Raw genomic sequence first — 16199 nt, 5'->3', positions numbered from 1 at the left:
GCAAAGGAGGTTTAACAGTGAGCGGGTGACTCCAGAGGAGAAGAGTGATGTGAGGAAAAGTGGTGCCAGTCCCATGGGGCCAACGGGAGTAAAAATGGGGTGGGGAAGTTGAAGAGGACATTAGTCCACAAGAGTGACAGAGCAAAACTCATTAGGGAACATCCTGGATCTGTATCAATTGCCAAGTTTTGTTTTAACTTATTGTTTACCTGACCATAAATAAATAACTAAATACGGAGACTTCTTAAATGCCCGTTGGACTCTTCCTCTTTAAGCTTTCTCCCGATAACTTTTCATTTTGTTGTGCAAGTTCTGAACACCTGAAGAAGATGACAGGAAGGCACAAGGCACAGGAGGGCTTCTTAGGCTGTAATGTGCCCATGGGGGCATTTGCTGCTGAGTCCATCAACCTCCAGTGCAGAGAGAAGACTGCACAAAGTGCTCAAGAAGACCAAGTCAGAAGGATCAGAGAAGTGTCTTGGAGTATTAATGGGCCCCACTGAGGGCCACTAACAAGCAAGCTTCCCCAGGGACTTGTTAGAGCAGATAATTGGCAGCCATGGTTACAGGCAGGCAAAGGCACTGGGATGGTGGCTGTGATGCTGAGAAAAGCCTCCTTTGTGTTATGAAGCAGAAAGGCCAAGCCCTGATCCCCAGACCCTTGGCAGGGAGATCCTGTCCCTCATGCTGGCTCAGGGCCCTTCCTGGGGCAGTGGGATGCAGGCTTGTATGAGGTCAAATGAAAGACAAGGGGACAGCAGCTCCCAGGCTCTGCTTGGGGTGCAAGGATGCTGTGAGGCCCAAGTCTTGGTTGGGCTGTTTGTCCTGTGGACTGTGGGATGTGAGAAGGGCCCAGTCTGAACAAGCAGTCAGTGACAATAAAACTTGGAACTTCAGATCTCTCAGGCCCAAGCTGGAGGCACCATTTCCTCACTGGGAGCATTTGGTTCTGGGGATGCCTTGTTTGATGCTCACCCACATGCAGAGCTCCTGACTGACTGCAACACCACTGTGCTCATACCAGCTGTGATATAACACAGTGGTGCTGAACTCACTGAGCTTGTCTCCCCTTAACAGCACAGAGACTCTGACATCACTGTAATCCTGACCACTGCCACAACTCAGTAATTCTGACATCAGTGCTCACTACACCACCGAGACAACACAATGACTCAGGTGTCAGTAAGCTCGCATCCACTGCGACAGCACAGTGACTCCAACATCATCATCATGCTTGTACTCACTATCATAGAATCCTAGAATATCTTGTGCTGGAAAGGACACACAAGGATTATCAAGTCCAACTTCTGCCTCCATACCACCACCCAAAAGGAAGACCATATCATCGAGAGTGTTGTCTGAATGCTCCTTGAATTCTAGCAATCTTGGTGTTGTAACTCCTTTCTTGGGGTCCTCGTCCAGTGCTCTCCTTTGGACACACTCCCATAGTTTATGTCCTTTATGTTCTGCAATGCCCAGCAGTGCACCCAGTGTTCCAGGTGAGGCTGCAGCAGTGCAGAACAGAGAGGGACAATGACCTTCGCTCAACCAGGACCCCCAAACCCCTTGTAGCACGACTGTGTCCCATCCCCCAGTCAGTGTGTATGTCCAGGGTTGACCCTCCCCAGGTGCAGAATCTGGCACTTGTTCTTGTTATACGTCATGTGGTTGGTGGTTGTCTAGATCTCTATCTTGTCCGCATCTCTCTGCTAGTCCTCTCCACCCTCAGTGGAGGCAACAGCTTCATCCAAGTCAGCATCGTTAGCAGACTTGCTCAGAACATCCTCTGGTCCTACATGCAAGCCACTGATGAAAACTTTAAGGAGAAGTGGCCCTAAATGGAGCCCTGGGGAACCCTGCTAGTGGCCAGCCACCAGCCTGATTTGCTGAAATCCTTCAGGCCCGTCTCCTTGGCCATATGCTCACCCATCGTATTATGTTTCTGTCTAGCCCTTTGCAGGACACTTTGTCCTGAAGCATACGTTGAGGAACAGTATTAAAATCCTATATGAAATCCTAAGCAATAACATCAGTTGGCTTCCTTTCATCAATTAGATGGGTGACAGCTTAATAAAAGGACTTTAAGCTCAACCGGACCTTCCCTTCATGAACTCGTGTTGGCTGTTTCCAATGACAGAATTGTCTTTCAAGTGTTTTCAGTAACTCCCAGCATCATTTTCTCCATAATTTTATCAGGCACCGGATTGAGACTGTCAGGTCTGTGATTGCTGATTTCATCTTTCTTGCTCTTCTTTCAAACTGGAAGAACATCTGCCAGCTTCCTGACAACTGGGAACTGGCATGACCCAAGACAACTTCTGATGCCACTCAAATGAGAGCCTCGAACATACTGAGGTGTCATCAGTGAAAGAATGTAGATGTGCCATTGCTTTGTAATGCCTTGAATGGCAGAGTGTGACAAAGACAGCAGAGAGGAAGATCTGGCTCTTCTGTTGTGAGCTCATCCATTTGGTCAGCGGAATAACACAACATGCTCCATGGGGTCAGATACAAAAGGCACACTGGGTGCCCTCAGTACAGGGCTGTGGTGGCATTTAGGATGGCCAAGAATAATTCCCTTCTAACCCTCAGCTGATGCTCAGGAAGGAGGTGTCTATCTCAGAGGTTTTCCACCACGCTTTACAAGCACCAGCACACAAATAGGATCACCCCAGGCACCTTGGGCATCACTGAGTGTGTCTGTGTGAGCAATGCAGTCCCTGCTGAATAATGACCAAGCATTCAGATGCGGGGCTCACACACAGACACCTCACTGTACACACTGGAACTCAACTAAGAGGACTCGCGGCTCCCATGGATCTCTCGGGAACTGATCCCATTTCAGTCCCAGGTTTTCCATCAGGGGATGAGATGACGAACCCTAGGGCTACGATGAGATGGTGTGACAGTAATAAGACAAATGGAAATGGCTTAAAGTACAGAGGGGAGATTTAGTTTAACTATTAGGAAGAAATTTTCTACTCAAAGGAAGTGGAAAAGGTTGCTCAAAGACATTTTGTGTGCCGCATCCTTGGAGGCATTCAAGGTCAGGATGGATGGGATCCTGGGCCGCCTGATCTGGTGGTAGGTAGTCCTGCCCATGGCTGGGGGCTTGGAACTAGGTGCCCTTTAAAGTCCCCCCAAACCTAAGCCATTGTACGATCCAATAATGTTATGCCTGCGCTGCCTCAGCTCTACCACTGACCAGAACAGGGGAAGTCCATCCCTCCCTGTGTTTGTCTGTTTGTCATTTTTGTTACAGGTCATGAGCAGAGGTTTCCAGATTTGGCATTTCCTTCTCTCATGGTCAAACTACTTTTGTTAGGAACATCCATGTTTTTGGAATCCTCTGGACATGTTGATTAGTGGATCTGACTTTGAAGTACATTCTGCAGTGATGACTGTGCTGTCTTGCCAGAGCTTTCAGCACAGGAGGGCCATGGATATCTCCAGGGAGAGCTGTGAGGAGAAGGAAATCTCCTTCTCTGCTGCTGAGCTGGGCTGGGCTCCTGAGACACAGGGAGCTGATATAAGTGGGCAGCGTTGCTGAGAGACAGCTGTGCCCAGGAGCAGCTCCTGAGCACCACACAGCAGGGCTGGGGCCATGACCATCCGGAGATGGGGAGGAGAGAAGGAAGAGAGCTTACGCGTTGTGTGGCACAATAGCAGGCTGAGAGCTCGCTGGAGGTGCATTTCTCACTATCATTGACAAGGTAAGTTTTTTGATCCAGGCAATGAGTCTGATTTTCCTGGAGAGATCACTAACTCTGGGACATCCCATTAGATACCTGGCTGAAGGTTCTCCATGTTTCTTCACTGTGGAGAATGACCAGCTCCAGATGAGGGCTTCTGTGCTTCATTGTCAGAGCACAGCCCTGAGGGCTGCGTGTCCCAGGACGGATGCAGGCTGTTCAGCCAGGGGTGCAGCCGGGTGCCCAGGGCTGTGGTGCAGAGCAGGGTCCCTGCTGTGTCCCAGGGGCTGTGTGCCGGGGCAGGGACTCTGCCGCCTGCCAGGCTCAGCACTCAGCCTGCCCGGGGAGCTGCCCAGGGCGCTGCGGGGAGACGTGTGGGGGGAAGGAGCCCCCCGGCAGGGCAGGGGCCTTCTGCTGCCAGAGCTGCTTCCTGGGGCAGGGGGATCACAGCTACGCTGCACACCACAGTGTTTCCAAGGGCACTCTGTTTGAGGCGAGGCAACGCAGGGATTGTCTTCTTTCTAATCTTAGGGATGGGAAAAAGACTGGAGGCAGAAATCTAAAAGGGGCTGTCAACAGCAAAGAGCTTCTACATGCAAGGAAATGCTGTGAGGTTGGTGAAATGAATATTAGGTGTTGTTTGCATGTTGTATGGTGATGAGGCATTGCTGAAGTACGTTGAGAAATGCTGACTACTTAGTGAGGGGCAGTAGATTCCCCTGCTCTCATCAGGGTCTGACTTCTTTTCACAGTGTTATGGGGGTGCAACCATTCTCCATCTTCCAACTTGTCAAGCTCAGAGCAATTAGAAACATGCCCAACCATCTCCATTACTCCGCACCAAGCAGCTGTGAATCCCTTTGCCTCTCGGGTCTCATAGGCATTCATACTGAGTGCACAAGGAGCACTCAGAATTTCTCAATTCAGCAAACACTCCATGGACACACTGAGTGAGAGGAGGGAGTACAGAGGAAAAATCACTAAAATTTATTTTTATGACCCACATATTTCTGGCTTTGAGCTCACAGATGCTTACAAGCACCTCTCTATTAGAAGTTACTTCATCTGACCCATTTTGTAAAGAAAACTTGCCCTCACACAAACACCACATTTCCCTGTATCTACGGGGACAAGACTGTTTCCTTGAGAGAAAAAGTGCAGAAGCCCTCCAGGCAAACTCAGCATCATGAAATGTAGCTCACATCATTGTGATTGAATGAACATTTTCCACACAGAAATCTCTGACTTGAACTTTTGTACTCCTTGGACAGGTCCTGGTGCCCAGAAGTACCAGATGCCCAACAGCAGCTCCATCAGCGAGTTCCTCCTCCTGGCGTTGGCAGACACGCGGCAGCTGCAGCTCCTGCACTTCTGGCTCTTGCTGGGCATCTACCTGGCTGCCCTCCTGGGCAACGGCCTCATCAGCACAGCCGTAGCCTGCGACCACCGCCTGCACACCCCCATGTACTTCTTCCTCCTCAACCTCGCCCTCCTCGACCTGGGCTGCATCTCCACCACTCTCCCCAAAGCCATGGCCAATGCCCTTTGGCACACCAGGACCATCTCCTACACAGGATGTGCTACCCAGCTTTTTTTCTTTCTTTTCTTGTTTGGAGCAGAATATTCCCTTCTCACCATCATGGCTTATGACCGTTACGTTGCCATCTGCAAGCCCCTGCACTACGGGACCCTGCTGGGCAGCAGAGCTTGTGCCACCATGGCAGCAGCTGCCTGGGGCAGTGGAGTTCTCTATTCCCTGCTGCACACTGCCAGTACATTTTCCCTGCCTCTGTGCCAAGGCAATACTGTGGATCAGTTTTTCTGTGAAATCGCCCACATCCTCAAGCTCTCCTGCTCTGGTTCTTACCTCAGGGAATTTGGACTTGTCATATTTAGTATCTTAATCTTTTTTGGGTGTTTTGTTTTCATTTTTGTGTCCTATGTGCAGATCTTCAGGGCCGTGCTGAGGATACCCTCTGAGCAGGGACGGCACAAAGCCTTCTCCACGTGCCTCCCTCACTTGTCCGTGGTTTCCCTGTTTGTCACCACTTGCATGTGTGCCTACCTGAAGCCCCCCTCCATCTCCTCCCCATCCCTGGACCTAGTGGTGACAGTGGTATACACAGTGGTACCTCCAGTCATGAACCCCATCATCTACAGCATGAGGAACCAGGAGCTCAAGGATGCTCTCAGGAAACTGTTTGGAGATAGATTGCTTCAGTATGAGTAAAATGGAATAGCTCAGACTGCCTTTATTTTCTCTCTTTTACCTCTGTCCCTCTTTGTTGTTCCTATGGTAATTTTAATTCCAATGATGCGATACTGTTCATCACATTTCTTTTTTGTTTTCTACCTTTGTCTTCTGTCCTGCAGTCCTAACGGACAAAAGTAACCCAGATAAAGTAATCACCAGAATATCATTGATCTCTGCTCCCACCTCCTCTGGATCCCAGAGAGCAGCCCTGCACACAGGAGGGTGCAGGAACCAAGAGCCCAACTGCCACACGGAGCTGCAGCCCTGCTGTCTGCGGGAGCTGCCTGGAGCCACGGCCATGGGCAGCAGCAGGACGGGGTCTTTTCAGTGCTGCTCTCTTTGCAGCACCACGCTGTGCTCCTTTCTCTATGCAGTTGTGTCTGCCCTCAGGTCCTGCATTACATAGCAGACCATGGAGAAACACTTTGCCTGAGGTGTGCCTGGAATTGTCTCAAAGGCTTGGAAGAGCATTGCCGTGTCAACTGATAGAAGGCTGGAGGCTTGGGGGAGGAGAGTCCTGTGAAAAATGAGATGGCCTTGCTCTGTTCTCAGTGTTCCCATTGTGCTGGAAGAAGTTCTGACTGCAAACTTGTGTTTGATGGATTCGTTTATTGCCTGCTCACTCTCAGCCCAGGATGGCACACCTGTACATCTATGTGAGAAACATGCTCAAGGTAACAGTCTCTAATCAGGCCAAGATCTCTGTGAAGAGCAGTTTATTCATTAGTGCAGTAATGGGCGCACACCCCCGACTGACAAGGGAGAAATTGCACAACTAGTCAGAGAAATCCATCCCGTTATATACCCTGGGTCCGATGCAGGTAAAGCCTCTCCTGGCACTCATTGGTTAAGCGTCTCAGGCTCACAACCTTCTCACACTGGTGCTACCTGACATTTCCATACAGTGTCTGTTACCAACCCTTTGTTTTTAGGTGTGTTCTGCACTTTTTATGGTGCTAGGAGGACAATATTTTCAACAATCAGCCCAGTAGTTCTGTCCTGTACCGGACTCTCCCCTGCCATATATAATTACCCTACCTAGTATTGCCTGTGCCAATTCTACCCAGGTTGGAACGCCCCAGTCTCAACCTTGCTCAGTTCAGCAGCTTTCTTTGTGACTGGAAATTTCCACTGCAAAAATACCATCTACCTCTCACATGGTTTTACTCACCATTTACTTCATGACACTTTATACCTTACTTCAGGATGTACTCAGACTTTATTCCAGGCTTACTCAGACTTTAATTCAAGTTTATTCACAGTTTACTCCGTGTTTACTCTTACTTTTCTCTTGTTTTTTCTCACACGGTACTCCAGGTGTACTCTCACCTTGCTTCATGTTTTACTCGCACTTCACTCCAGGTTTACCCACACTTCCGTGACAAGTCACACTTTTCTCCGCATTTTCTCTGGATTTACTCTTTCTTTTGTCTGAGTGCACTCACATTTTACTCCGTGCGTTCCTACAGCTTACTCAGGTTTTTACTCACACTTGACTCCAGGTTCACTCACCCTTGACTCCATTTTTACTCACAATTTACTCTGTGTGTGCCCACACATTACTCAGAATTTTCTCCAGGTTTTACTCACACTTTACTCATGTTTTATTCACACATTACTCTAGGTTTACTCTTACGTTTCTCCTGGTTTTACTAACACTCTATTCTGGGTTTGCACACACTTTTGGTTCACTCACTACTCTACTTGGGGCGTACTCACACTTTACTGTGTATTTTGCACACACTTTACTCCATGTTTATTAACACTTTACTCCATCTTTACTAAAACTTTACTTCCAGTTTACTCACACTTTTCTTTTGGTTTACTCAGAGATTACTGTGAGTTTTGTCACAGATTACTCTGGGTTTACTCTTACTTTTCTCCTGGTATTACTCACACTTTACTTTGGTTTTACTCACATGTTGCATTGGTATTATTCACACTTCTCTCTGGCTTTTACTCACCATTTACTCCAGGTTTTATCTATCTTTACTTCCAGATTACTCACAGTTTTCTCTCGGTTTTTACTCGCACTTCACTCTGGGTTTTTCTCACACTGTACCAATGTTTTACTCACCCTTTGCTCCAGGTTTGATCTCTCTTTTCTCAGCGTTTACTCACACTGCACCACACTTTTGTCCGGGTATACACACACTTCAGTCCAGGTTTGATCACATAAATCCATGTCTTCCCATACTAAACAGCAAGTCTCCCCACAGTTTACTCTCGGTTTACACACACTTTACCACATGTAGTCATACTCTACACCGGGTGTACTCATACGTTTCTCTGGGTTTTGCTCACAATTTAGTCTGAGTTTACTCTCACCTTGCTTTGGGTTTATGCACACTTTACCAGGCTTTACTCATAATCTTCTAAGGGTGTACTCACACCTTACTCTGGGTTTTACTCACACTTTCCTTTGGGTCTACACACACTTTACTCTGGGTTTAGTCACACACTACACCAGGTGTACTCACACTTTACTCTGAGTTTATTCACACTTTTCTCTGGGTTTACTCACACTTTTCTACAGTATTTACTCACCCTTTACTTCAAGTTAACTTGAACTTGCTAAATCAAGGTATTGCTGCTGATAACAGATGCTTTTCTACATTCTTAGACAGTTAGCATAGACAGTGGGTCTCCCATTTTTCCAAATAACATCATTAACTATCCTATGTCTAGAATGCAAGGTAGCAGGGTCAGACAGTAAAACCACAAATTAATTAAATCAGCAGATTATTGAACAGAGTTGTGGCTGATGGGACGACCAACCAGAGCCAGCCAAGTGTCCCCCATCCTACCCCAAGCCCAAAAAAATAACACAACCACCTTCATCAGAAAGACCACTGTACATGTGTACAACTCTCATTTTGGGGACACATTGCAATAAACCAGCCTTTTCTTAGACATAGAATGCATATGTTTGCAGCTTGCTCTTTAAGTAGGTGCTTTTCTTGCCCTCCAGTATGCAAGCTAGGTGGCAATATCCCCTCTGCATCCAGCATGTGTGCAGTGCTCATTAAACATAGCTGTGTTATTACTACCCTGTGGTTACAGAGTTTCATTTCTGCGCATCGGTTCTGTCCCTCAGTTCAGTGCTCGTCAGCCCTCCTCGAAAGCGCTCAGTCCCGGCACCTTCCCGTCAAGCCGAACAGATCACCACTCTGCCAGTCTTGAAGTGGGCCCAGGGAGAAGAATCCATCTGCATAGTGAGGGGAGGCTGCAGGCCTGAGTCTTCGACCCCAGCCTTGGGTCGCTTCCCCACCATGCTCCAATCCCTTCCCACGTGGAAGACGAGAGACAAGAAATATGCAGTAGAGTAGAGCTCCTTGGGGTGGAACGGGAAGCGGCAACCGGCAGTGCCCACCAGAGCTGCCCTAGTGCTGAGCAACGGGCCACAAGGCAGGGATAGATATGTTGAGGTGAGGTCACTTGTGCAAGCAGAACTCACCACCTTGGAACAGGCATGTGGCTGAGATGGTGTTTGAGAGCTTATTCCTGTCTCTGGAGGTGACAGACCTGCAGCAGGAACAAGGCTGGAAAAGAGCCTTGGAAGACATTCTTTCTGTAGTAGCCAATAGGACAGCCTTGAATTCAGGGCTGAGCTCTGTACCTTTAGGAATGCAGCTCATGGTCATTCCCCTGTCTCTGGTAAGCCAGCAGAAGGCACCAGCTGGGCAGGCTGACTGAAAGATCCCTTCAGCCTGAGAGCTGATTGCCTGCATACAGGAAGAGGCCTTGGGTCCTTGTTTTCACATCCCTTGCCCGTTAGCACATGATGGGCGCATAACTTGGACATGTCTGCCTGAAAGGTCAGCATCAGGCTTGTGACTTGCAAGTTTATGGTGAGATTTCATCTGTGTGGTCAGCTGTCAGGCTAAAAGGATGTGATGGGTTGGTACACTGCCTGGAGGGTAGATTGTGAGATGATGGCACTTTCCGTCTACCGGGACTGGTGGAAGACATTTGATATGGCCCTGTATGAAACCCTTCTCTCTGAAGAGAGAGGGATGAGGCATGAGCTGATGGATGGACCACTCACTGTATGTGGAATTGGATGGATGGTCTCAGCCAGAGTTGTGGACAACAGCTCAGTGGCTGTGTGGAGAGAATGGTATTTTTCAGGGGTTTTCAAGTGGTACTAGTGCTATTTAACCTCTTTGTTGCTGACTTGGACAGTGCTGTTGAGTGCACCTTCAGCAAGTTTGTGGTGACACCAATTTCTGTGATGTGGTCAACACAGTAAAGATAAGGGATGCCACTAGGGCGACCATGACAAGCTGCAGAGGTGGGTCTGTGAGAACCTCATCAAGATCAACAAGGCCATGTGCAAGGATGTTCACATGAATACATGGGTCAGAGCAATGCCATGCACAAGTGCAAGCTGACTAGAGAAGACAATGCCCTCCCTCACTCTGATGGGCACCCCTCTGTTGATGCAGCCCAGGGTACAGTTGGCCCCTCAGGGTGCAAGCACTCCTTTTAACGTTTCCATCTCCCAGGACCTCCAAGACCTTCCCCGCAGGGCTTCTCACAAGTAGGAGCTCTCGCAGTCTGTACTCATATCTGAGATTGTTCCAACACAAGTGCAAAACCTTGCACCTGATCTTGTTGAACCTCATGGTGTTTCTTTGGGCCCACTTCTCAAGCCTGTCCAGGTCCCTCTGGATGGCACCCCTTCATTCTGTCGTGCCAACTGCCCCACGCAGCTCGGTGTCATCAGCAGACTTAATGAGGGTGCACACTATCTCATCATCCATGCCACTGATAGGTGTTGAAGAGCTCTGGTCCCAAGGCTGACCCCTGGGGACACCACTTGTGATCGACCTCCACCTGGTGGAGCCCATTTCCCAGAGACCCATTTGGTAAATGTCATTTGGTAACAGTCCTTTGGCTGTGACCTTTCTACCAATTTCTTATCCGGTGAACTGTCCGCCGTTCAAATCCATCTCACACATCTCTCCACAGAGATAAGGATGTGATGAGGGACCATGCCAAAGGCCTTTCAGAATTCCTGGTAGATTTTTGTACCAGTCTGTGTAACTGATGCATTGTCAAAGTGTTCACATTATCATTCTGACCATAAAGAACCACAAAATGTAATGAAGCTTTGGGAAAATACTGATTTCCCATTTAGATCCTGAAAATATTGAGCTAAGCAGAACTCTAAATCTTAGGGCTAAGGTTGTGTTACGGTAAAATTAATCTTCTTACTGCACACACAAAGGAATTGTTTATTAGATTACTTATTTGCTTACAGCTAGCACCTGGTAGATAAGTGTGTTTCTGTAACATAGCAACCTTCACGTCGGTATTCAGAGAGCTGTTATTGGAATGGTCTGGAGTTCAACAATGACCAAAGCATTCACAAGTCAATCGTAACCCGAGCTGCAGTGACACAACAGACTGGGTGTGACAGCAAGAACAGAAATAACTAACTGCTACACAGGCGTAATTTAGGAAGTTAGTGATAAATATTAGGAAAGGAGGCCAGGAGGTGAGACAACAAAGATGAAATGCAAATATAGCAAATCACTTCAATTACAGTAAACAAGAATAAAATAAATAAGGAATATGAGGTATGTTAAATCCTTATTGACTGTGAGCAGATTTCTGTGTTGGAAATCTATTAAAATATACAAAATATTAGTCAAATGTGTTGTGGGTTAACTGTAGTTTCAATTAATATACTAAGGTGAAAGAGAGGCTGAATTCAATAGCAGTTTCAAAGTGTGCAGAGAAACCTGCATTTGATGCACAGCCATTAACACACACAATTTGTTGTCAGTGGGTATTAAGCAAGGAAAGAATAAAGTGCTTTTTTGCCTCAACCCAGGAACTGTGTAACTGTGTTTTCTCCCCTGTCCTGTTGAGGAGGGGCAGTGACAGAGCAGCATGGGGGGCACCTGGGAGCCAGGCAAGGTGAGCACAGTGCAGCTGGGCGCTGAGTTCCAGGGTGCTTTTGGGGTCCCAGCCCTGCAACACGGTGTCTTCATGTGCCTTCCCCTCTGCAGGACAGCCCGACCCCACTGATCCATAGGCAGCCCCTGGCAGCTCTGTGCAGGCACTGTGTGGGGCAGCGTGCCTGCAGAGGTACGGAGATGTGCCCCCAAGCACAGCCCCTGACACCACACATACTCCTTCTCACAGCTCCTACTTCCTTCCCTTTATTTCATCTTCCTCTTCATCACGGGGCACCCTGGCACACCTTTTAGCTCTTTTCCCCCACTTTAGCAAATTTCCATTGCGTGTTTTGCCACAATCAGCAACTTTCTATCTTGGTGCACTCTAACTTCAAACAGTTTATACCAAGCCCAAGAACAAGTCCTTGCACCTGGTGGAGGCAAAGAAAGAAGCAGTCCGTTGTGATTTCAGTGCTTCTGTGAATCAGGATCATTGATAAAGACAGGGCTGTTCACCCACCAAGTGAAACTAAACTGGGAAGTTATAGGATGAGAACACACTGATTCCTTTTGCTAACGTAATATATTGGCTATCGATGTATAGGCTAATATATTGATAGCTATTGCTAATAAAGCCTATATGAACTCCACAGTGCCTGCTGGCATCTCATTTGCCTGCAGAGACAGAGATGGAACACAGTGGCTGTGGGAGAGTCAGCACTGACCCAGAGTTCATATGGGCTCCAGAAGAAAGAGAGCAGGGTGATGCCTCAGTAGAAGTGGAAGGAATCCAAACACATGTATAGGAACATGATTACCACTAATGATTATTACACACACAAACATATATATGAACAGCAAATAAAAATGAAATTATTAATGAAAATAAATAAATAGTATAAACAGAAAGGAACATCAAATAAACCCATGATGGAGAAGACCGTGAATCATTTCCAGAGACAGATGAGAAGTTTATCCCTACTGAAATGAGTCCATGATATCATTTTCCTCACTGCATCCTTGAGCTCCTGGTTCCTCATGCTGTAGATGAGGGGATTCAGGGTTGGAGGCACCACCGAATACAGAACTGCCATCATCAGATCCAGGGATTGGGAGGAAAGAGAGGGGGGCTTCAGATTGGCAACGAAGGCAGTGCTGACAAACAGGGTGACCACAGCCAGGTGAGGGAGGCACGTGGAGAAGGCTTTGTGCCGTCCCTGCTCAGAGGGCATCCTCAGCACAGCCCTGAAGATCTGCACATAGGAGAAAAGAATGAAAACAAAACACCCAGATGATAAAGAAGCACTGACCACAAGAAGCCAAATTTCTCTGAGGTAGGCATCTGAGCAGGAGAGCTTGAGGATGTGGGGGATTTCACAGAAGAACTGATCCACAGCATTGCCTTGGCAGAAAGGCAGAGAAAATGTGTTGGCAGTGTGCAGCAGGGAATTGAGAAGCCCAGTGCCCCAGGCAGCTGCTGCCATGGTGGCACAAGCTCTGCTGCCCAGCAGGGTCCCATAGTGCAGGGGCTTGCAGATGGCCATGTAGCGGTCATAGGACATGATGGTGAGAAGGGAATATTCTGCTGACAGGAAGAAGAAAAAGAAAAAGACCTGTGCAGCACATCCTGTGTAGGAGATGGCCCTGGTGTGCCAGAGGGCATTGGCCATGGCTTTGGGGAGAGTGGTGGAGATGCAGCCCAGGTCGAGGAGGGCGAGGTTGAGGAGGAAGAAGTACATGGGGGTGTGCAGGCGGTGGTCGCAGGCTACGGCTGTGCTGATGAGGCCGTTGCCCAGGAGGGCAGCCAGGTAGATGCCCAGCAAGAGCCAGAAGTGCAGGAGCTGCAGCTGCCGCGTGTCCTGCCAACGCCAGGAGGAGGAACTCGCTGATGGAGCTGCTGTTGGGCATCTGGTACTTCTGGGCACCAGGACCTGTGGGCACAAGAACCTGTCCAAGGAGTAGGAAACTTAGTGACAAGGCATTCCATGTTTGAAATGTTCACTGTGGTCAGTGATTTGAGCTACATTTCATGCGGTTGATTTTGCCATGAGCACCTCTCCGCTATTTCTCTCAAGGAATCTGCCTTGTCCCTGTGTGTACATGGGAACGTGATGGTGCTGTGGTGATGTTTCTGTCTAGAACTTGTCAGATGAAATCATTTCTAATGCAGAAGTGCATGACAGCATCTGCATTACAAATGCCAGAAATAGGGGGGTTGAAAAGTTTTAATGATGTTTTTTTTTTTCCTGCAAAGTCTGGTCCCACTCACCACGGCCAGGAAGTGTTTAAGTCAGAAATCCTAAGCAGTTCTGCCGCACACATCGTGAATGGCAGAGAGAGCTGAGAGGCAAAGGGATTCTCTGCTGCTTATTTCAAGATAAGGGGAGCGGGTTGGGCTTGTTTCCACACACTCTGAACATGCAACTGTTCAAAGGGAGAATGTTCTCCCAGGCCCTCCCATGTTACCTTGAAAAGAATGCAGACCCTGCTGAGAGCAGTGGAAAACACTGCCCATCATGGAATGCTCACCCTTTCTCAGGGGTCCTGAGCAAGGTCTCATCAACACACATCTGGCAAACAACACCTAACATTCATTTCACCAACCCCGGAGCATTTCCTTGCATATAGCATCTCTCCCCTTCATCCCTGCATATTGATCTCGATCCTGTGGGAAAAAATTGGCACCCTAGAGGTCAGCTCACAGCTCTCAGGGACACTTCAAGGAGATGTGTGCCAGTGGTGGCATCTTATTAAGGGAAAGCAAACTCTTCCCAGCCTCACAGACTACATTGCCCACAGCCAAAGGCAGTCACTCTCAGCCCCTGTGCACTGCAGAGGGCGATGGACACGTGCCTGGGGAGATGCTGCTCTGCTCTACTGGAGCTCTGGCTGCATTCCTATTTGCTGTTCAGAACCCATCCTGTCTGCAGAACATTACCTAAGTGCATGTTCATGTTTACAGGTGAAAAGGGAACAAAAGAGTACCTCAATGACTTCAGCAAAGTAAATATCTGCTTTCAGAAAGTAAAGAGACTGAATGTACTTGAAGATTCTCAATAGATGACTCAAACACTCTACACCATTACCCTCCACTAGAAGTAGGAAGCAGAAAACATGGCGGAAAATCCCTCCTTAAGCCTTCACAGTGGAAAGTCCCGAGTAGTGCAGCTCCCCGGGCAGGCTGAGTGCTGAGCCTGGCAGGTGGCAGAGTCCCTGCCCCGGCATACAGCCCCTGGGGCACAGCAGTGACCCTGCTCTGCACCACAGCCCTGAGCACCGGCTGCACCCAAAAAGGCACAGCCTGCAGCCGTCCTGGGGCACGCTGCCTCAGGGCTGTGCTCTGACACTGCAGCATGGAAACCATCAGATGAAGCACATCATCTCCATGACTAGGAAACATGGTGTGTCTTCAGCCTGCTATGGATTGTCTCTAATTTAGTGATCCTCTATAAAAGTGTCTGCATTGCCTGTAGCCAGAGACTTACCTTGTCAAGAGCTGTGAGCAATCTTCCTCCAGTGAGCTCACAGCCGCTCACGCTCATTTTCCTTATAACTTATGCCACCTGCAGGATCATGTCCCCGTACTTTTGTGCTGTACAGAGGATCTGCTCCTAGGCACAGCTGTCTCTGTGCAGATATGCCCCCTTGTAGGAGCTCCCTGTGTCCCAGGAGCACAGGCCCAGATCAGCAGCAGAGGGTGTCATTTTTTCCTCCCCACTCATCCCCCTGAGATGTCCCGGGTTATCTCCATGGCAAACAGTCCTGAAGACAACAGCATCGTGACTGTACTTGGAAAAATCTGCTGCATTAACCACCAGATGTCCAGAAGACACGGACCAATTATAGACATAGGTTAGTCATACCAGAGCGTGTTTGCTGTAAACCAAAAGGGAACACAGAGAGAAGTACAGAGGAGGGGTGGATTCCTGTGCAAGCACTGATTCAGCTGAAGCACTACAGGCATCTCATCACTAGATGGAAACCCTGGGGCTGAATGGGATTCAGATCCCTCGTGGACCCACAGGAGCTGGGATTTCTATGGATCAGATCAGATGTGCACAGTGAGTTGCCAGAGCATGTGAGCTCCTGCTCTGAGTCTTGGTCCTGTCCTCTCCTCACCTCACTGTTTATTAGTTGGGACTGGGGCTCTCGGAATACTACGTGTCAGAGACAGGTGGGAAATGTGGGTGCAAGGCAGATGTGCCCTTGGTGATAGAGGACGTGATCAGGGAATAAATACCTAAGCAAAAGGATCCTGAGTGACAGGAATCACGAATCCTTGAAGGGCCTGGGTTGGAAAATGACCTTAAAGACATCAGTTCCAACCCCCTTGGTGTGGGCAGG

At 48.5% G+C, this 16199-nt stretch overlaps 2 protein-coding genes across 2 annotated transcripts in view; one reads left to right on the top strand and one right to left on the bottom strand.

Annotated features, from left to right (window-relative positions):
- Window positions 1-16199, bottom strand: part of LOC107049234 (olfactory receptor 14A16-like) — a 164388-nt gene that overhangs the window by 78503 nt on the left and 69686 nt on the right.
- LOC121107979 (olfactory receptor 14C36-like) lies at window positions 4987-5922 on the top strand. The gene has a single exon (XM_040654624.1). It carries the CDS (start codon window positions 4987-4989, stop codon window positions 5920-5922), a length of 936 nt encoding a protein of 311 aa, XP_040510558.1.

Source organism: Gallus gallus, chromosome 33 (assembly GCF_016699485.2).
Source record: "Gallus gallus isolate bGalGal1 chromosome 33, bGalGal1.mat.broiler.GRCg7b, whole genome shotgun sequence".
In the NCBI taxonomy this organism is placed as follows: Eukaryota; Metazoa; Chordata; class Aves; order Galliformes; family Phasianidae; genus Gallus; species Gallus gallus.
The sequence above is the reverse complement of the archived record's forward strand: the minus strand, read 5'-3'. Positions and strand labels throughout refer to the sequence as shown.

Excerpts from the sequence above, each read along its gene's own strand:
- LOC121107979 (XM_040654624.1), top strand. The coding sequence starts at position 4,987 with ATGCCCAACAGCAGCTCCATCAGCGAGTTCCTCCTCCTGGCGTTGGCA.